The sequence below is a fragment of the Hippocampus comes genome, unplaced genomic scaffold (assembly GCF_001891065.2).
Source record: "Hippocampus comes isolate QL1 unplaced genomic scaffold, H_comes_QL1_v1.1 scaffold132, whole genome shotgun sequence".
Lineage (NCBI taxonomy): Eukaryota > Metazoa > Chordata > Actinopteri > Syngnathiformes > Syngnathidae > Hippocampus > Hippocampus comes.
Window position 1 is genome coordinate 4133778 of NW_017805467.1, and position 21350 is coordinate 4155127.

Below are 21350 nucleotides of genomic sequence, written 5' to 3' on the forward strand. Positions count from 1 at the left end.
TTTTACTTTCCTGTTTCAGAATTCATAGTTGAAGCTGTTTAAATAAATTATTTTTTTACATACTGTACACAAAATGACAATCACTAGGTCAAATTATTCGAATTATGATTTACATTTTAAAACAAAAAGCTAAGTTTGTAGGTTTTTGTGTATTGGAGTGGAAGGTGTATGATATCGCGTTCACTGTGGTATGGTCAGTGAGTGGAGTGACAACTATATTTAACGCAGTCAAACAAAATGGATATCAGGAAAAATTGTACTGGTTGCCTTAGAAATATCTTTACTGAGATTGAGTATCAACGTGTCTTCAGCTGTGATAATTGAAACAGCTTATGCATTTTTGAAAATTTGTGACCCAATAAAACAGGGGTAAAAAAAAAAAAAAGTTCACTCTGTTCTCTCTGAGCATTTACATTGTCAAGAATCCAATAAAATGTGTTGCATTAATTATCATAACATTGGTTACTAAATCTGGAGTTTATATTCATGTTTTATTGATTATTCACTAATTGTATTACTAAAATAAAATGTTATATATTTTACAACTACATTTTGACTTTGTCTTTTTTTAAACCTCAATGTCTCCAAATAGGCGGCCCGGTAGTCAAGTGGTTAGCACGTCGACTTCACAATGCACGGGTACCGGGTTCAATTCCAGCTCCGGCCTCCCTGTGTGGAGTTTGCATGTTCTCCCCGGGCCTGCGTGGGTTTTCTCCGGGTACTCCGGTTTTTCCTCCCACATTCCAAAAACATGCATGGCAGGCTGATGGAACACTCCAAATTGTCCCTAGGTATGCGTGTGAGTGCGAATGGTTGTTCGTTTCTGTGTGTCCTGCGATTGGCTGGCAACTGGTTCTGGGTGTCCTCCGCCTACTGCCCGAAGACAGCAGGGATAGGCTCCAGCACCCCCCCGCGACCCTAGTGAGGATAAAGCGGTTCGGAAAAGAATGAACGAATGTCTCCAAATATCTTAGCTCACAGGTGTCGAAGTCCGGTCCTCGAGGGCCGTTGTCCTGCATGTTTTCCATCCCTCCCTGCTGCAACACACCTGATTCAAATGATCAGGATCACTATCAGGCTCCGATAGAGCTTGCTGATGAACTGATCATTTGGATCAGGTGTGTTGCAGCAGGGAGGGATGGAAAACATGCAGGACACCGGCCCTCGAGGACCGGACTTTGACACCTGTGTCTTAGCTCATCTATTTGTTTAAAAAAAAATCAAATGTTATCCTTGAGCACAAAAAAATTGCCCATGCCTGAAATAAAAATTGAGCTACGACCCGTATTATAGCCCAACACTAAGATTGGGAAAGGCCATTGTGCAGTGGTCATCAACATGGTGGCTGAGGGCACCAAGTAGCCCCACATGAGAAGACTGCGGGCCTGTTCTAAAAGTAGGTCATTGACGATGGGAAATTGTGATTTTCAGTGTTATAGAAGTGATCATTTGGAATTATAAACACTTGCAGAGATTTTCTGTATTGTAATTAAGTGTTGTGTATTGATATTTATTTTTCTCCTACCTTGTTAAATCATTCTTAGTAATTCTTGTGATAATTCGTTAACTTGTGGATGAGTAGAATTCATGATATCATACAATGGAGCCAATGTGTTATTTCAGAAGTGTGCATCACACTGGTAGACCTTTGCATTTATCAGAACCCGAGAAGTAGGTCTCACTTTCAAAAACTTTGGTGACCCTTTCCCTGTTAGAAGATTATTGTTGACTACAGTATACATTCAACTGAAACTGGAAGAATCTGGGACCTCTCTTGCAATAATACTGATGATTAAATACTGTTACTTTATCATCGTAAAATCCCATCGTAAATTCCTTCCCCCCAAAAATTTGGGGGATGGAATTTCAATTATTTTTTTAAAACTTTGAATTTCCAGTCACTGTTTTTCTGCAGTGGCCTACCTGTAAATGGGAAATTTGAATGAAAGTGATTAATGTCTTTTTTCGATTTAAGTTTCTTAATTAGAACAACAACAACATTCCATTGACATATATTCATATCTTTAGCTCATAACAGATCTTTATTTATATACTTATATATTTATATACTGTCATACTTAAATTGTTCCTGGATCCCAATGGGTACGAAACAACAAACCACGTGTATAGTAACTTCCAGAAATATATATAAAAACCCCCACCGAGAATGTCCCACCCAAAATATGTCAAGATATTATTCAATTTAATGGGCTGAAATTTTCATCATGTGGGAAAACTAATTAAGTGCTTCAGATAATTTACAGCCGAGTACCTGCTTTAACTCATGCGTGGAGAGCATCTGGAAGGCTGGAAAGACACCTCACAGACACAGGCGTCTTCTTTTAGCTCTTGATTTGACAGCTCGTTTGTAGGTGCTGTCTACCCAGGTATGCACATTACACGGCAGGAAATGATGGGTGTACGGCATTCCTTCGGGGCATTCACGTGAGGGTCATGTATGTGCCTGTATCTTCACCCTTTTATGTGCTGACTCACACACATAACACTGATAGGCAGGGGCGCTCCCAAAAGCCCTCACAGAGGACAAGTCATGAGCCACGCACGCAACGCTGTGTGCTTGTATGTGAGTTCCTGCTCAATGAATACATTAGATCGGTGGTGTCAAACATACGGCCCGGGGCCGGAAACGGCCCCCAATGAGGTTCAATCACGCCCGCGGGGTAATTTAAAAGTGAAAAAAATGCATAAAAAACACAGAATTAATATTTTTAACAAGGTACAATTCATGGAGTATCCGCTAGGGGACACACTGTTTTGATCAGAGAAGACAACAGCAGTCTCATTCTGTCACTGAGACAGACCCAACACAGCAGACGCTATCTTGGACATGTGAATACTTTATTCTTTACATATTCAATCGCACTCTCCTTAGTTTGTAAGGTGTAGGCAAGGATTAAATTTGGATTTCATATGCACATGTGTAAATGGTTTAAAAAAAATCCTTTCTTTATAAATCTCGTTTAATCTTAAAGTGCATTACTATATTTTTCAATAATAATTACTTGTTAAAGTTTTGTGCCTTTGTACAATCAGTGGGATCAGTTGCAATGCATATCTGTGAATGACAAAAGTAAATTGCACATTTGTCTAAGGAAATCTAAGGTGCTTCATGAAATGTTTTGTAAAAGATATGTTCATTAAATTTCAACATTTTCCGAATGTTCTTGTGCTTCTTTAGAACAAAACAAAGGAAATAAATGTTATTTCGGTTATTTATAGCAGAGTATGGTATAATTTTAATGGTCCGGCCCACTTGACATCTACCGAGGCCGTATGTGGCCCACAATGTGAAATGAGTTTGACACCCCTGCATTAGATACAGTGTGTTGAAAGTTATTTGAGTACCACAGTTGAATACAGTGCATGCAACATTAACTTACTCCCCCTGTGGCAGGAGGCCAACAGTCTAGACAGAGCAGATAAGGAAATTAAAAATTCCGACCTGAACAAGACAAGGTTGAAAAAGAAAACAGTTAGCTTCGGTGGCTGTTGCCATAGCAACACCATAAGAGTCCCTGAGAGTTGGGGGATCAAAAGAGTTCAGGTTCAGCATTTATCTGTGGCTTTTGCGTTACGTCAAATACTCCTTGAGCGTTATTGAACGTTCACTGGGCAGAAGTTCAACATGGAAAGTTTCCCCCCCAGCCCCCCCACCCCATTTCCTGCTTTGACAAACACGCATGTTCACCCAGAGCAGGAAAACCCTAAAATCTGGGGTGACGCGGAACTTTCAGGAATCACCAGTGACCACCCACCTGAAGCCACAAAAATATTTCCGCACTATGAATCGGCACACACACGCACACACACACACACGCACACACACACACACACGCACACACGCACACACGCACGCACACACACACACACACACACACACACACACACACACACACACACACACACACACACACACGCACACACACACACACACACACGGATAGACAGACTAATGTGGAAAGTTACCCAACCAAAAGGATATATAGATCATTTGTTTACACACTCAGAAGTGCTGCCACAGCAGGGGCCCAGCAAAGTGAATTGTAGGTCTTTTTCACTTGGTTACACGATACACAAAAAACAAAGTATGAAAGTTTTGAAAGTTTTCTTTCACTCAAAAAATTATTTTCCCACCGAACAAAATATATTTTAAAAATGTAGCATCTCAATACGTAAGTGCATTTATACATGGAGGAGGTTATTCTATACCCAAAACCTTGTACAATTATTAATCCCAACATTCTCACCATTCAACTCCTTCCATATTTTTCTACCAATTCAAACATTCCAAATCCCCCATATTCACCACATTAAGCACATATTTTCCTCTTTCCCGAAAATTCCTACTTTTCCGAGAACTACACATTTTTTGTTTTTTTACACTCAAAAAAACCTATTCAAGTGGATAAGACAACAAAGCAAAAAAGTTTCCCAACATTCTCATTCCAACTTCAAACTGTTCAGCTAATTCAGGATACCTAGTGAGCTATTTTTCATCTTCCAATATTTCCCACTGTCCACAATCCCCTTTCGCAGAGAAATTCACAACATTTCACAATAACATTCCCAAAGTATGAGAGTGAGAGATTTTACAGTTACTTCGTTCCATATTTCTTGACCAATTAAAAAAAAATCCAACTTTAAAGTGTTCAGCTCATTCAAAACATCCTGCAAACTACGTTCCACATTTCCAATAATTCCCACATTCCCCAAAGCCCACACTTTGGTATCATAAATTTCACAATTAAGAGATATTTTTAACATTTACCTCCTTCCACATTTCTTGACTGATTCAAACCAGTCCCACTTAAAAATGTTCAGTTCATTCAAGACTTCAAGAGACGTTCCAATAATTTCCACATTCTCCGTAACGTTTTCACAATAAAATTGCCAGATGTAATTGAGATATTTAATATATCCCCCCTTCACATTTCTTCATTTCTTGACTGATCCAAATTTTTTCAGCTCATTCAGGAAATCATGCTTTTTTTCCCCCCAATGTACCCCTTTTTATCATGGCAGAACAGTGGACGTCTGGTTAGCACATCTACCTCACGGTACGGTGTTCGAATCCGGCCCGTGCCTTCCTGTTTGAAGTTTGCATGTTCTCCACGTGCCTGCGTGGGTTTTCTCCGAGTACTGCATTTCACTTTCCTCCCACATTCCAAAAACAGGCATGGTAAATTAATCGACCACTGTAAATTGTTCAAAGTGTGATTGTAAGTGTGAATGGTTTTTGTCTATGTGTGCCCTGCGATTGGCTGGCAACCAGTCAAGGTGAAACCCGTCTGCTGCCTGCTGGGAAAGGGTTCAGCACACCCGCGACCCTTGTGAGGATAAACAGCTCTGAGAATGGGTGGATGGACATAACTCAATAATCCCTGCGAAATGACGATTGTCATGTTGACACATTTGTGATCTATGCTTGCCATCTAGCGGTCACTGTCCGGACTGCGTGCGGTTCTACATGTTGGTCGCATGGCGGCGATAGCGTACAACGCGGAACCGAAAAGCCGCACAAGGAAGGAGAGGACATCAGGAGGCTTCCTGCTTGTCAGTTGACTGCGAAAAGGCCGGAAATTAAGCTTTAACGTTTGGGCTCTTTGATTCTTTTAGTCGCCTTTATTTTCCATTCCCGAAATGTCGAAGAACGTCATGTCCGCACGCTTCAGGCGAGTGGACGTGGATGAGTACGACGAGAACAAATTTGTAGACGAGGAGGACGGAGGGGAGAACCAGCTGGGTCCCGACGAAGCTGAGGTGGACTCCCTCATCAGACAATATCCTTTACGTTATTATCCCACTTTATGCTAGCGTACAAAGCATATTGTTGAAATGCTAATGTAACGTTTAATCGTCAGATACTGTCTAAAAATCCCCTTATTAGTGTCTATTTGAGCGTCTGATACTTGCTAATCGGGCGTCTACAATGAGGCCAGTCACTGCCCAGACTTGCCTGACAGTCACATTCCAGGGATTTCTTCCTGAAGTTAATGAAGCTTGCTGTGCTTTATCTAAATAGGCTCGTAGCGACACCTTTTTAAAAAAAAAAATCATTAGATGTTTCTCGCGATTATGCCACTACTCATTATTGGTATGCAAGTGAATACTATTTGTTCTTTGTGCCAATAGTACTGCCGTGCGCCTTCCGGAAAGGTTGACACCAAGCGCCCGTTAATGAGAATGAATTGAAGGCCTTATAAGGTATGAAAGTGCGGCACTTCCTGATTGAAAGAGTCACGCCCCACCCACCACATCTCTCATTTAACAGATGGGAGATTTGTTGCCTTTTAAGTTTTTCCAACCAGTTTTTATTCTCATTTAACCAGCCTTGTAAAAGTCAGACATGTTTTGAACATTTCAATGATGGATATGTCGACCAGTCCATGGAAATCTGGTGATAATTTGAGGCAATGTGTTAAAAGCCGCCATTAAGTTTGTATCACGGATTCCTGTCCATGTTGCCACTGCATTTAAAGATGTTGAATTTTATACAATACATCTTAATTTATACAGCACTTTCAACAAAGCGTTTCCACAACATTTAACATAAAATAACAATAATACAACAGAACACAATGTACAATAAAAAACATTATTACAATATTACAACCCTAACAACTATTCCATCATACACCTTTTTGTTGGAAGTGGAGGGAACCAAGTCTCCTTTCAATAGTACTTCAATTAGTTTTGTGTCAAATCCTTAACCAAACCCTGCACAGGAGACAACATGGCAGCTCTACACGCCGTCCTCAAGAACCCACCAATCAACACCAAGAACCAGAACGTGAAGGTCAGCGTTTGTTCTCTCTGCCATTTTGGCTTCCATTCTACATTTATACATCTTATACATCTTTGCACATATGTCCAATTTGTCACCAGGACCGTGCCGAGGGTCTGGTGTTGAAGGTGCTGAGCGCCTTTAAGAGCAGCGACATTGAGAAAGGTGTTCAGTCTCTGGACAAGAATGGTGTAGACTTGCTGATGAAATACATATACAAAGGCTTCGAGAGGCCATCGGAAAACAGCAGCGCTGTCCTCCTGCAGTGGCATGAAAAGGTACACTTTTACTACTGGTCTGCTCTACTCAGTAATTTTCGAGGAAGAAGTATATATCCAGTGTTTGTATACAAATAGTTACTCAGGTGAGGTTTCCTCTTTTGAGTTGCGAGCAAAATTTTCTTAACTTGTGAGTTTTGTTTAATCCATCACACGAGCTGGCAGCAGCACACTTGACGTCTGCCCACCATTGGGTCACATTTGTTACTTCATTGTGCAGGTAGAGGCATCTGCAGTGTAAGGACGAAGTCAAAAGTCTTGTGAGCGACTGGCTGAGACATCAGTCCAAAGATTTTTACACTGAGGGAATAGGGAAGCTTGTGCACAGATAGGAAAAGTGTGTGACAGTGCTGAGAGACTACGTTGAAGGAAAAAAAATAGTCTGTGTTAGAAGTCCTTATACTGAAAAAACTCACTGTATTTATTACAAGACCCTTGTATATTAAAGAATTGTGATACAGTATTTAGTAATTATTGATTGTTATACTTATATAGATTGTAGGTTTAAAATGGTATGAAAATGATATAACGTATTGTAGTTTCCAAATGATCTGTACCAGTGGTATTCTGATTTTGTCGAAAGCAACAACAACAAAAAGACAAATTTGTTATAAGAATAAGAAAAATAAAAATCTCTTCCTTGTCATCAAAACTCCTTGTCATGCCGTTACGTGGCGACATTGCATCACTCTTGAACCTCTTATTCACTTTGTCGAGTGGCGCAATAAAATGGTGGCTGTGGCTTGACTTGGTTGCAACCTCATTCCTAATTTAGCCACGGACATATATATGAATGCGCTATCCACAACCACTGTTGCTGACAGCCTCTTATTATTATTATTATTATTATTTTTCTGAAATCACTATTATTAGTGTGTGTTTTACACTACGATCCCTATGTGGAGAAATGAGAGACTCTCAAAAGAACAAATTTCAATGTTTACATTGACCAGTCAGAGTATATTATCCCAGTATAATGATGTGCCACTCACAGTTCATATTCAAATTTTTTTGCTAATGGGTTTTAGTTTCATTTCATTATTGGTGGCTCTGACAACAAAACAAATGGTTGAGCACTCAGGGATATACCGGTACCTTATAGGAGAAAATTCGTTACCGCATTTTTACAGACGAAATGTGCAGACTTGTTGGTACAACCATAAGCCATACACGGTGTCATCTTCGCCATAGAGACAGAAAATAATGTGAAAATCCCATAGACAGATCAGTGTATTCGAGTTGGGCGTGCTTAGTAACTGGCAATGTAAGATGGCCGCCGGTGGCGTCACTTCTCGTGAGGGGCACATAGCTGTCATGTCATGGGCTCTTACTTGAGCCATTAAACTGAGGTGGAATAAATGCTGCCCTCTGCTGGTAGTGCATGGGTGACTACAGTTTACCATTATTAGGCGAAGATACACACATTTTACATTAGCAAGCATTACCACCACATAGTTGGGCATACGTGTACATGTCATTGATGTAACTTCTGCCATATCCTGTATTTAACTGTGCCGCCCGTTAATATATGCTGCTGTAAAAATAAGATTGACACCAACAACTAAAATGTAGTATTTTGTGGTGGCACACATCTCTCTCAGTACACTTGTTAGGAATCCCTGGACTGCATAGCATTCTAATACAAGCACTAGAATTCCACACACAAAGTAATCATGCCCATCCTTATGTTAATAAATTATTATGAGAAATATTACTTTATAAGGAGTGTTTGATTGACTTCCTAAGTAGAAATGTTGCCCTCAATAAATCCATTTGTGTGCATTTGTAGGCACTGACCTCCGGAGGAGTGGGCTGTATTGTGCGAGTGCTGACGGCCAGGAAGACGGTCTAAATGTGGAGCAGATATTTGACAGACACACACAATGTAACAGATGACATATGGACTGCAAGAAAAATCAGAAAAGGCAAGCCGGTGGGATTGTGTCAGATCAAATTGCAAGACAAAATCTTATGTGGGTCGCATTAGGTTCTCAAAGGATTTGGCACATTTATCTTTGTTCTCCAAGTCATGTTTGTCACGAAGTGCACTCACGCTTCCCCTGTTTCTAGCATTCCCTGTTTCTAGGAGCTCTTCAAATAGGACTAATGACCCTCAGAGTACTTTTTTTCCCCGTTTTTAAATACATGCTTTTTTTTGTCCTGCAAACACATTCGTGACCAAATCATTCATTGAAATTTTTTTAAATGATATTGAGCAAAATCTGCAATTTTTGCTTAATGGGAGAGACTAATAATAGGTGGGTGATACATATTTGGGCAGTGTGTTTTGGCACACGAACTGTCAATTATCAAAATTATTGGGGTGTTGCTGACAGGTTTTCCGTACTCGTCGTTTTGCATAGTTTGTGTGTTCTGTCCCAAAGTTCCAAATTAATGCACATTGATTTGTCATTCTCATCATTATCCCAAGCATTTTGTCTAACCACGGGAAACCTGCTTTTTTTTTTTTTTTTTTTTTGTCTGCCTTAAAAGGTAGAGAGCTCATCTGTTGCCAAATGAAACAATTAGATTACATGTCAATTTAAATGAATGCCCTGTGTGGGAAAAAACCCCAACTGTGTAAGAGCAGCAACCGTTGTCAGAGACAAATAACTAATTTCCTCCGCAGTTTTTTTTTTCCCTGCCAATTTCAAATCACGGATCAGTGAAGTTTCCTCATTGTTCCACCACAGCTTCACTTCAATTGACAATTTAATTACTTCTCAGAAATTGTGTCAGAATAGTTCAATCTGAACATCAGTGGTTATGCATCCCAAGATGCTAGATGTATTTTCTAATGCAGTATAGGCTGTTTTGACATGATCAGAAGAACTATACGATTGTCTTATGCTTCATGTATTTCTAGTTGCAGGGCAAGGAGTCATGGAAACAAACCAAACTGATGTTTAAAAAAAAAAAACTGCCTTACAAAATATTCCTTTTTTTATGTTTGTGCTTTTTTTGGACAAAAAAATAAATGTTATGAATGCTGGTTGAATTTTCCTTTTTTTGTGTGTTTTACTACCATCCATCCATTTTCGATAATGTTTTCCCTCAGTCGGTTAAAGGATGGACTGGAGCCTATTCCAGCTGACTTCGGGGGAGATGCAAGGTAGACCCTGGAGTGGTCGTGTGTATAAACTGCCATTCATGCTTGAAAATCACACCTATAGAGAACTTTTGAGTCTTCATTTGTCATTCATGCGTTTTTTTTTTTTGTAATGTTGGAGTAAGCCTTGCATGGGCAGACCATGCAAACACAGCAAAGGTACCTGACATTCAAACCCTTCATCTCAAAACATGATTGTAACCACTAGACCAGTGGTTCTTAACCTTGTTAGAGGTAGCGAACCCAACCAATTCATATGCACATTCACCGAACTCTTCATTACTGAAAAATAAAAATCTGATTCAAGAAGTGTTCCTTCAGTTTTGCCGGTGCGAGACTTGAGTTGCTCAACTTGACATGACAAATCATGCAGATAGGATGCTGAGTCCCATCACGTTCCATGATGCATGTGAATCCATGTGGTACATATTCATCCGACCACTTTATTTTTTTTGCTCGACATAGTCAATGTATTAAAACATTCTAAAAAAAAAATCACATGACGTACTATCATGACAGTCACACATTGACGACTGAGCGAACTAAATTTCCCGCAGCACTGATTGGACAAGCAATGTCACGTGATCATGTGCAGCCAGTGATGGCCAAACGGGTGTGTCATAACTAATTGACATGTTGAGTCGGGTGTGTCTTAACCTCCATGGCCGAGGCTCTGTCGAACCCCTGAGACCGATTCACCGAACCCCTGGGGTTCGATCGAACCCAGGTTAAGCAACACTGCACTCGACTATCATGCTGCACCTTCTTCTTGTAACATTTAAACTTAATTGCGCTGTGATGCAATTACCTTTTTATTTAAAAAAGGAGAAAATAAGTACAGTATAGCAATTCATGTAACAAAAAAACCCATTTATGTACATGTCAAAAAAATAAAATACATCTCAGAATCAATTGGTGCATGACATCACTCGGTGTTCTTGTGAGGAGTGGTGACGATGGGTAGCTACCTGAGGGTGCCTTTTGTGCCATGCCGTCACATTTTATAATGTTAAAAAACTGCACATTTCTACATTTTAATTGTGTTCAAGGACTGCCCAGTAATTGTCAATGGGCCAAAGTCCAAAATTTCACTCATCTGTACCACTCAAGGTACCAATAAAATCTAGTAACAATTTGGGGGGATTTCAATTAAGTGAACAATTTTGGGGGGATTAAATTGATGTGCTGATAACTATGACAAAGCTACCAATTAGAACAGGTTATCGTACCCAAAAGTAATCTATGGGCATGTACCGTTTGAAAAATTGTCACTAAATTATGCCACCCTGAGTGTTTCCAAATTCTGGTTTGGCCCATGGACTATGAGTTCAATGTTCGACTATTTGGACAAAAAACTTGGAATGCGCACCTACTAATAACTTGATCAACAACGATTGCACTCCTCAATCTTAATTCTTCATTTTATCAAGACATTTTGGATCATTTTATTCTTGTGGAGCCCGTGTGGGTGAGACCCTTTACTGTTCCAACATGATGCGCTCCAGACGTCAAGCCCACTAAACAGCTTTGAGATGAACTAACCTCAGGATTGTTTCCCTTTTCACTTCCTGTTTAGTGCCATGGCCAGATGTTCCATTACATTTGACTATTACTTGAACACACTTTTCTGAGCATCTCGTGAGCATTTTGTATGTGACAGGCAACGATATGGATTAAACAATTACCGGTAACTGAGTCTTTACAAATACAAGGGCACAAATTAAAACCAATAAATACCGGTTAGGCGAGACTTGTTTTGTATTTAAATCCTCTTTCTCAATAGCCTCTCTCACACACACACAAGTCAATGTTCTTATTTCATTCTCTCAATGCGAACTCAATGTATCCTAGTGGTGTTGCATGGGGAGGATGTCACTTCAGCACGTCCCTTTAGTCTGGTGTCATTTAAAGTGCTCTCAGTAAGGGTAGGCCGAGACAGCGATGTAGACGATGAAGGTGGTCTGGTACTCGATGCCTCCGTCTTCGTTATAGGAGAGGGCTCGCACCTTCATGCGGTACGTGTGAGGCTCTCGTAAAGGTCGAGTAGTAAACAGCACCCCTTTGAGGTTCTCATCTCGAATGGCAAAAGGTAACGTGACGTCCTCATCGACCACAAGGAAGGTGGTCCGAGGGTGCATCACACCGTCCTGCGTGTAAGCCACCAGTCGGATGAGGTCCTGGTTGGCTGCGATGCCGAACGGGAGAGACAGGAGCTTGTACTCCAGGGCGTAAGGGCTCAGAGCGCATTCCAGGTCATTTGGAGGGCAATCCTTCAGACAGAACCTGGAACACGGATCGCAGATGCAAGATGAGTATTAATTGGCTACAAAGAGGTGGGAACACATTTTTAAACATAAATATAAAAAAAAAAAAACTGTTATTATAATTAAGTAGCTCATAATACACTGAGCGTGCTTCTTTTGCCACATGAAAATATTTTAATTTCTTTCATGAATTGAAAAAAATGGTGGTTGAATTTATTTCATAATGTGGTTTTAAAAAAAAAACATCTGTACACAGATAATTTTTTAAAATAGATGTCTAGTCCAAAAAAAAAAAAAAAAACAAAATCTGGATTCTGAAATTTTTATTTCGTGCAACCACATGACGAAAGAGTAAATGCAGCACATTTTTGCCAGTGTAGATAATGAAAACGTTTCTTTCAGTACATCTTAAATATATGATAATCGAAATATTACAGTTTTCGACATCCATATCATTTAACACATTTTTTTCCCACTATCATGCAGCACTAGTGTAAATTACAGGGCACGCATGGTGTAAGTCAGTGAGTACCCTGTTCCAGTGCCAGCACTGGAAAACCAAACGGTGTGTTGAATTTACTCCATTTTATTTTGTCAAGAGGTTGCACGAAATAGTCTTCTGGATCAAGACCCATTTTTCTTTTAAGTATTAAATGTATTTTGATCCAAATGATTTCATTTTGTGCAACCACTTGACAAAATAAAATTGAGCAAATTCAACACACCGTTTATTTCAATGCTGATTGAGTTACAATACACTGTTACATACAACTTAAAACTGGTCTTTAAAGCAAACAGAAAAAGAGAGAAATGCATAACTAACATCCAATGGGAGCGGACAGAGTTGAAATAGCTTTAGCTGTTCCTGTAACATAACTATTTATCCGTGTCTTGCATGTGACTTTACCCCGTGCTCGACTCTCTCTGGTAGTTTGGTGGACAAGGTGTGTCAATGCATTGGTAACTTCCTCTCATGTTGAAGCACATGCGGTTGGCACCACATTGGATGTCCTGCTCAAGACACTCATCGATATCTGGAAATACAACAGGCAACTTACATCCCAATGTCTTTTTTTAACAAGCTAACAGTGAGTTGGTCCTGCCAGTCATTTCAACATATAAAGCATGGCGGTCCAGAAGTGAGACTCTCACCTTGGCATGTCTTGCCGTTGGTCATGAGGTGGTAACCAGCTGGGCAAAGACACCTGTGGCTTCCTGGTGCGTTCATACATTCATGCTGGCAGGAATCCCTCAGCTCACACTCGTTGATATCTGGCACGTATCACAAAACGCAAGCAGTGCATCATCAAGATGATGAGTGGAACACATCCTGTATTTCACCCTCTCCTCATCCATGAACAAGATTACCCACATCCTAGAAACACCTCCACCACAACCAACCGCAACAATAATCATATTGTTCAACTAGTAATTGTCAAACTGTCATATGATATTGATAGTGATGATATTGACGAATGCTCATGAGATTCTCTGTTGCCCCTGTCTGGTCTTTCAGTCAATCATTGCTCTCTCAGCTTTTACTTGTGTATGTTTGCCTCCTTGTGGCTGTGTGGGAATTTTGTGAAGAACTTTGACTTGCAGTGTCATGTATGAAAAGCGGAATATGAAACGATGAGAGCGTGAAATGAATTCCCCCTTGAAGAGCTCTAATCGTGCAGTATAGTTAAAGATCCATTTTCCGATCCGGTTTATCCTCACAAGGGTCGCAAGGGGTGCTGGAGCATATCCCAGCTGTCTTCGGGCATTAGGCGGGGGACACCCTGAACCGGTTGCCAGCCAGTCGCAGGACACACAGAAACGAACAACCATTCGCACTGACACGCATACCGTGGGACAATTTGGAGTGATCCATTTAACTGCCATGCATGATTTTGGAATGTGGGAGAAAACCGGAGTACCCGGAGAAAACCCGCACAAGCACGGGGAGAACATGCAAACTCCACACAGGAAGGCCGGCGCTGGGCTCGAACCCACACTGTGGTGTCAACGCGCTAACCGCTGGACCACCGGGCCGCTATAGTTAAACAGCAACAAAATAAACACATTTTATAGTCCAAACTGAAGCAGGTGCTTCTCTCTGTGACCCTGCCTTCCATTCATAGTTACCTGAGCAGCGGCCATCCTTGTACACAAACCCATCCTGACAAGCTTCGGGGCCCTGATTTACGGGGACTCCTCTTCGGGTCCGGCCCCTGTCGTGTCCCCTAGTGTTGGCGGTGTAGGAGTGATAGCTGTGTGAAGCCAAGTTGTGGTAGAGGTGCTGGAAGGGGTTGCGCTCAGGAAAGGACTGGGATGTTCGGAAGCCATAAGAGTAACTCTCATAAGTCGGGAGGCGCTCAAGCCCGGCGCAAGACTTGCCATCCCCCAGCAGGTAGCGCCCCGGTGGGCAGGTGCATCTAAAGCTGCCTGGAGTGTTGACACACTGGTCGGCGCAGGGCTGCGGAAGCCGCTCACATTCATTTATATCTGCCCTCGACACAAAGAAAGACCAGCACCAAGAGAATAGAGAGAGCAGGAAAGGAAATGAGAGAAAAGATGAGGAGGACAGAAATAAAAGAAATGTGATGCGGTTCATGTACACAGAAAGGAGAGATAGGGGTGGGGGAGATACATCAGTTACCCCACTGTACAGAAATACATTTCCATGCCATGTGAAATGTATTGAGCCTTTACTCTTCTTCCAATCAGATTCTTGCTTCTAATCTCAAATGTAAAATGTAGTTTTGACAAGACCTTTAAATTCACAAAAAAAAAAAAAAAAGAATCAGTCAAGTTGAACACAATGTGACTGAATTGTGATATTCAATAAAGAACGTAAGGAGAAAGGGGGAAAGTTGATGACAGCTACAAGACAAGACATACGAATGATGTCACAGGCAGGAGTGTGCTGTTACAAAGCCGAGTCCAAAATCCAAGTCCAAAGTAAAAGACAGAAGACAGACAGGGTGAAGACAGACAGGGTGTAACAGCGATGTGAAATGAAAAGGTGCTGGTCTTCTTATGGTTGAAGTGCAAGCCCTAACCAGTGAGAGTCCGAGCCATTGACTGTCTTCTTCTGTTACTCTTTCCATGTCCATTCTCTTACGTTGAAGTTTAAAAAAAAAAAAAAAGGGCACGAACCATGCACTGCAACTCCAAGTCTTGTTGATGCTGAGTTTAATCAGTAAGCTAGGCAATTTGCAGCACTTGCATTGTTTAAGCAAGCAGTGACGTTTTAAACAAGATGGCGGATAGCGGAAGAAATGTGTGCGCTTACAGGTGACAGGTGAGTTCTCTGGCAGATATATGAAAAGCACAAAAGAAGCAATGAGCAGTCCCTTTAAAAAAAGGTTAAATGGTCGCATATTTCATCCCTCAAAGATCCATAAATTTAGCCTAACATACGTGTTGCACATGAGCAAGTCAAGTTTTGCTGCTCAATGTTTCTGAATGGTGACTTTTGAAAGCTACAGATGGTTACCAATTTGTGTGCAAGTGCTAAAGATGAAGCACGTACCAACACAGGGCCTGCCCACTCCCTGAGATCGGTAGCCGCGTGGACACGTGCAGTGGTAACTCCCTCTGGTGTTTTCGCAGATCTGGTTGTATCTGCACCGATGGGTGCCATCTCGGCACTCGTCAATATCTACGCCAGAGTGTGGGCATCAGTCAAAGAGCACTGCTATGATGTCTTACACACATGAATACATGATACTGACCTACACATGTTCCATTGGCACCCTTGCTCATCCCGCTTGGGCACAGGTCGATGCAGATGTACCCACCGCGGGTATTTTTACACTGTTGGTCTGATCGACAAACCCTCTGCCTGCACTCATTTATATCTGAAGTGACATTTGGGAACAAAGAAATCAGTTCTGGAAAAAAAAAAAGCTAAAGTGTTATTTACCAGACAACCTGTTTCAATACTGTACAGTGAAATTAATCCTGCCTCTTCGTAGTTAGCCATTCAAAAATTCCCCCGTTCGTGGTTTTCCCACTGACTCATTCGTGCAATTTAAACTCAGCTATTTGCTCAAAAACTCGCCAATACTGATTTATGGTGACTTTCTGTAATGCTTTAAGAAAGAAGAAGTTTGTGCCGAAGGCCTGGTTGTTCGGAAAGTTTCAAGTGGTGTCAAGGAAGTACGTTGAAATGATGCATCTCGACTGAGAGGCTAACATGTTGCCGCTAAGTGTAGCCAGGGATCTTAGTGGACGGACCTTATGGAGTCTTTGCTGAATGTGTGTGTACACTTACACTCCCAGTGTGTTTTCAATAGGCTAGTGCGAGTTGTGTTTAAAATGATATACCGTAGTAATGATTTGGGATCATGGTTTGTGGTATATTTACAGCGTAAAAATTAATACTGTATAGGCCATTCAAAATAGTTAGTTTCTTGCTATTCGGAACCCGATCACCCACAAATATCAGAAGTTTACAGTACATGTCAATTCATGACAATTAGGGATTGTTCGACTGTTTACGGTTTGATTTTAGCGATGCAGGATTTTGATACGCTTGCGTCGGTTCTTTCGCTGCTCGTGTGAATGTAAATGTTTCTCTTTCTCTTGAAGTCAGCTGAGACAAACTTAGCTACCCTGTGACCCCAAACTGGGTATGCGCTGCAGCATCAATGAGGATGGAGGGGCAGTGTGAATACTGATTACCTTGATTATGTGGGTATAAACTGACAAACACCACTAAATATGTTTGATAGATAAATCTATGAGCAAAATTGTATCATGTTTTAAGTTTCAATTAATTTGGGCACGTCTAAACGTTTGGGTGCGTATCCAGTGCCCAATCACTACCGAGAGGCCGAACCGGGGGCGTGGTATGCAAATATCGGGGGCAGTGTTTTTCTTGTATTTTGCATATGTAACAATAAAAGTTCAAATTGGCGGACATGGAACTCTGAGTGTGGTTGCCGGGGCAACAACCATCATTCGGCCTCAGCGATCCCTCCCATCGATATTGTAGACAATTTTCCCTGTGTGCCGAGTCATTTCTTTAACTTTGTCCGAGAAAAACTCTGAAAATTTTGTTTTTAGGAGACTTGACTAAAGTGAAGTCATTTTTTTAGGCACACGCTTACCAACACATCGTCGGTTCCTGAGGTGAAAGCCAGGTTCACAGGTGCAGCGATAACTACCGATGGTGTTCAGGCAGTGTTGATTGCATGGATTGGACTCTTGGCACTCATTGATATCTGAGCAAAAGAGAGGACGGATTTATAAAATAAGACTTCAACACCCCTCGGTGAAAAGAAGCATACTTCAAGGATTTGCTGAGTCTACCGTGCGATTGTACCTGAGCAACTGTGGCCATCAATTGTTCTCCTGAACCCGCGGCCACAGCGCATAATGCACCGGTATGATCCAATTGTATTCTGGCAGTCCTGTCCATCATGACACACGTTGGTACCCAGCAAACACTCGTCAATGTCTGGTGGGAACAAACGTTTCTGGGTTAAGACACAGTCTTTGAGTTGACAACAATGAACATTCAATGCCTGTGTGTGTATGAGTGTTGTAAACCTTGACAGGTCCTGCCATCAGCTGAGATGGTGAGCCCGTGCGGACAAGAGCAGTAATAGGTGCCCATGGCGTTGTGGCAGGCATGAGAACAGGGGTTTCCCACTTCACACTCATTCTCATCTGCAGTGCATATAAACAAGACATTAGCCAGTTTGGAAACAAAGTATTTGTATTTAAGAAGAATTTTCACATATCTGTACTTCGACTTTGTTCGTCATATTTTGGCCAACTTTGATTTTTACTTCACTACATGTCTAGAGTCAAATGTATACTTTTGCTCCCCGAAACATCTCGACAAGATGAAATCGGAGGAAATTGTTTGTGAATGAAATGCCTCACCCGCGGAACAGAAAGCCAAAGGAATAGACCTGCCTGTCCAGAGTGAGGAACCTATCCCACCGCCACCTGTGCAGATCCCTCCCAGAGTACTGACACAATACAAATGAATGGAATTTGAATATTTAAGTATCGAACATTCCAGATACTTAATGATGTTTATTTAAATTATATTCTGCAAGGTTACTTGCAGTTATTTTTTGTTAAAAGAGTTGTATTGTCCTAGCATTGGTTTCAGATATTTTATACAAGACTGACAGTTAGCAGAGATGGACCTCGAGATCTGCATGGTACCTTACTTCTTAAAGGGAAACTCAAAGCCAAAATGTTCTTTACAATAATATGTTCTATGCACCTTCACAAGTCTAAACACTAGATTATGTATGATTCACAATGTGTTTGCGGAATCTGAGTTGAGCAACAAAATCCACCCCTTTTGAGCCATCTCAGGGGCGGCCATTTTGTCACTTTCTGTCAACTGAAAATGACCACACAGTTGTTCAGGGCACAGCTAATGGCCAATCACGGCTCACCTGCTTTCTGAAGCTGAGCAATGATTGGTCGTTACCTTAGTCATGAGCAACTGTGATGTTATTTTCAGTCGATCAAAGTGGCAAAACGTCCGCCACCGGAGATAGACAAAAACAGGTGGATTCAGTCTTATTCCATATACGCAATATTAATCAAAATGACGAATTTAGACTAGTGGAGCCGCATCCATATGTTCTTGCAAAGAACCTCCTTGTGGTGACTGTCCCTTCTCTTTTTGCCATATCTGCATTTCTCCAGTACCGGTAAATAAATTGAAACTCCTCTACAACGAAATCATGTTTGCAGCAAGACATTTTTCACAACAGTTGTAGTGAACCTCATTGCGAGGCAAGGGTGGAGAACATGATTTCATATTACGCAACAGGGGGACTTTTCGTTGTGGGGGGAAGCTGAAAACAGGGAATGGCTTTAATGCATGAAGAGTTTTTCACACTAGGGGGTATTTTCGCACATGTAGGTTTCATTGTAGAGGAGTTTCACTGTATGTCAATATATAAGGACTCATGGAAAACAAACTATGCCAAGAACACCCACCTGCACAGAATGGCCCTGCAGAAAACAAGGTGAATCCATGAGGACATCGGTTACTGCGATCACCTGGAATGAAAAACAAAAACTATTATGAAGGACAGAAAACTATACAGAAGCCTAAATGAAGCCCCCAAGAACCGAGAAATTAAAACTAAGAAAAGCTATACTCAGTCAGAGATTTCTGATGCAGAATAAAAACAACACTGCCCTGATTCTAAATCAAGATGATTTCTCATACCCTTGCTGATACGAGCTTGCATGCTGTATTCCAGCACCTCTTCCATGGCATGATACTGAGTGCTAATTCCTGTTGCATGAAGCGTCTGCACCAAGTAGGGCATCTTGCCCTTGGACACGTCATAGGAGATGGTGTGATTCCAGGAGTAGGGCACGCTCTCCCTGTCAATGCTGAACATGCGTGTGGACAGAGCATAAAGCTGGCCTGGCCCTGTCTGGATGTAGTCCTCTGTGTAGTCCTGAAAGGAAAACAGCACGCTTGGATTGAAGCATAGTCACTCTTTGTTGTTTACTCAATAACATTGGTGTCCAATTTTTTTTCCCCCCTTAGGGCCACATACACAAAAATCGAAAGATGCAAGGGCATTCTTCATCATACATTTATTTGCAATCACAAACTAAAACCAATCACTCTGCAGTTCACTGCAATCATATTTTTTACAGATAATGTATTACTGAAAAAGTGTATTAGCATTTTTTGCTAATCCCGAAACACTCTTTGTAAAAACAACAAAAACAAAAATAATAATAATAATAATAATAATAATTCATTTAACTTATAGGCACCTTTCAGGGCACTCCAAGTCACCGTACAAACATAGTTAAAAGGAAACAAGCACTACAGTAAAAATAACAGAAGCTAAAACATCGATTCAATTGGCAAATGATATGGGCAACGTTAAACTCAATAAGCAGTCCGGAATAATGTTTTGAGTATATGCCACGGGCCATCAGAAAATGAACACCCCATGCTTATAATGTTATTTGAAGATTCAAAAAATGTAATTGTTCCAAATTATAATGCATTGCATGAATATTAATGTGCGTACCTTGATGCTGATATCAACATGTGAAGGCAGCTGCAGGAGTTGCCCATTCAATACAATGTCCAGTAACAATGCTCCATCTGAGTCTAAACCCCGGGCAATGTGAGTCATCCTCAGAATTTCACCTAAATTTGAGAAGGAAGATAAGAGAGCTCAAGCATTATGTCCCTTTACCCGCGATCGTTATTATTATTATTTTTTTCACTGCCAGCTATCCAGCTGAAGCCTTTTAGAAACATCCTAAGCAACATCCATCCATTTTTTTGTATCGCTTTCCTCATGAGGGCCTATGGTGGCCTAGGGCCAATCACAGATGTCTGGGGACGAGAGGATACACCCCGGCTGATCTACAGTTAATCAACACTTACATTCATGCACTGAAGGAAAAAGATTTGAGTCATCAGTTCACCTACCATGCATGATTTTGGAGAAAGCTTGAGTACCCAGAGACAACTCTCAAGCATGGATAGAACATGCAAACTCCTCACAGGTAGGACTGAGCCATGATCTAAACCCAGCCTTGGTGTCAGATGTTTTAAGTACTCCTGACAGGTCGGCCTATACTAAAAACTATTGTTTCGTCAATTGTTTATACTGCTTCTCCTGTTTTAGGGCACAGGGAACTGGAGCCCATCTCAGCTGACTTCAAGTGAAAGGCAAACTACACACAAATCAATTACCATTCAGAAAGACGATCATCCACACTCACATTGAGTGGGAGCTGAAGCCATCCTGCATGCGCAGAAGTCAGGTGAATGAACCGCTACACTATCATTGAATCAAACGTCCTTATTTTCCACACGATAATGCGCAGTTAAAAGCATTCAATATTCTCAAATGCTGACAGTGCGCCTTATAGCCGATGGCACA

At 41.2% G+C, this 21350-nt stretch overlaps 2 protein-coding genes across 4 annotated transcripts in view; one reads left to right on the forward strand and one right to left on the reverse strand.

The window, feature by feature from the left end:
• Nucleotides 1–5530: 5530 nt before the first annotated feature.
• arpc5b (actin related protein 2/3 complex, subunit 5B) lies at nt 5531–9646 on the forward strand. The gene is made up of 4 exons (XM_019875409.1): nt 5531–5801; nt 6745–6817; nt 6907–7083; nt 8873–9646. Exons 1-4 carry the CDS (start codon nt 5662–5664, stop codon nt 8933–8935), a joined length of 453 nt encoding a protein of 150 aa, XP_019730968.1. The 5' UTR covers nt 5531–5661; the 3' UTR covers nt 8936–9646.
• A 2174-nt stretch (nt 9647–11820) lies between these two features.
• hmcn1 (hemicentin 1) overlaps nt 11821–21350 on the reverse strand; it is a 91650-nt gene continuing 82120 nt past the window's right edge. For 2 of the 3 annotated variants that reach the window (XM_019875395.1, XM_019875397.1), the window contains 12 exons: nt 20484–20605; nt 19655–19892; nt 19420–19482; nt 17998–18117; nt 17771–17905; nt 17556–17669; nt 16176–16301; nt 15974–16102; nt 14584–14943; nt 13609–13728; nt 13364–13490; nt 11821–12475 (listed from right to left, as the gene is read on the reverse strand). In XM_019875395.1, coding sequence (XP_019730954.1) covers nt 12109–12475; nt 13364–13490; nt 13609–13728; nt 14584–14943; nt 15974–16102; nt 16176–16301; nt 17556–17669; nt 17771–17905; nt 17998–18117; nt 19420–19482; nt 19655–19892; nt 20484–20605 — 2021 coding nt within the window. In that variant the 3' untranslated portion in view covers nt 11821–12108. The remainder of the gene's footprint in view (nt 12476–13363; nt 13491–13608; nt 13729–14583; nt 14944–15973; nt 16103–16175; nt 16302–17555; nt 17670–17770; nt 17906–17997; nt 18118–19419; nt 19483–19654; nt 19893–20483; nt 20606–21350) is intronic. The other variant, XM_019875396.1, reaches the window with a different exon arrangement.

What these genes read in the sequence shown, in the direction of transcription:
- arpc5b (XM_019875409.1), top strand. Translation starts at nt 5,662, where the DNA reads ATGTCGAAGAACGTCATGTCCGCACGCTTCAGGCGAGTGGACGTGGAT. An exon ending in CCAAGAACCAGAACGTGAAG is followed by an intron (nt 6,818 to 6,906) that starts GTCAGCGTTTGT and finishes ATTTGTCACCAG; the next exon opens with GACCGTGCCGAGGGTCTGGT. An exon ending in TCCTGCAGTGGCATGAAAAG is followed by an intron (nt 7,084 to 8,872) that starts GTACACTTTTAC and finishes GTGCATTTGTAG; the next exon opens with GCACTGACCTCCGGAGGAGT.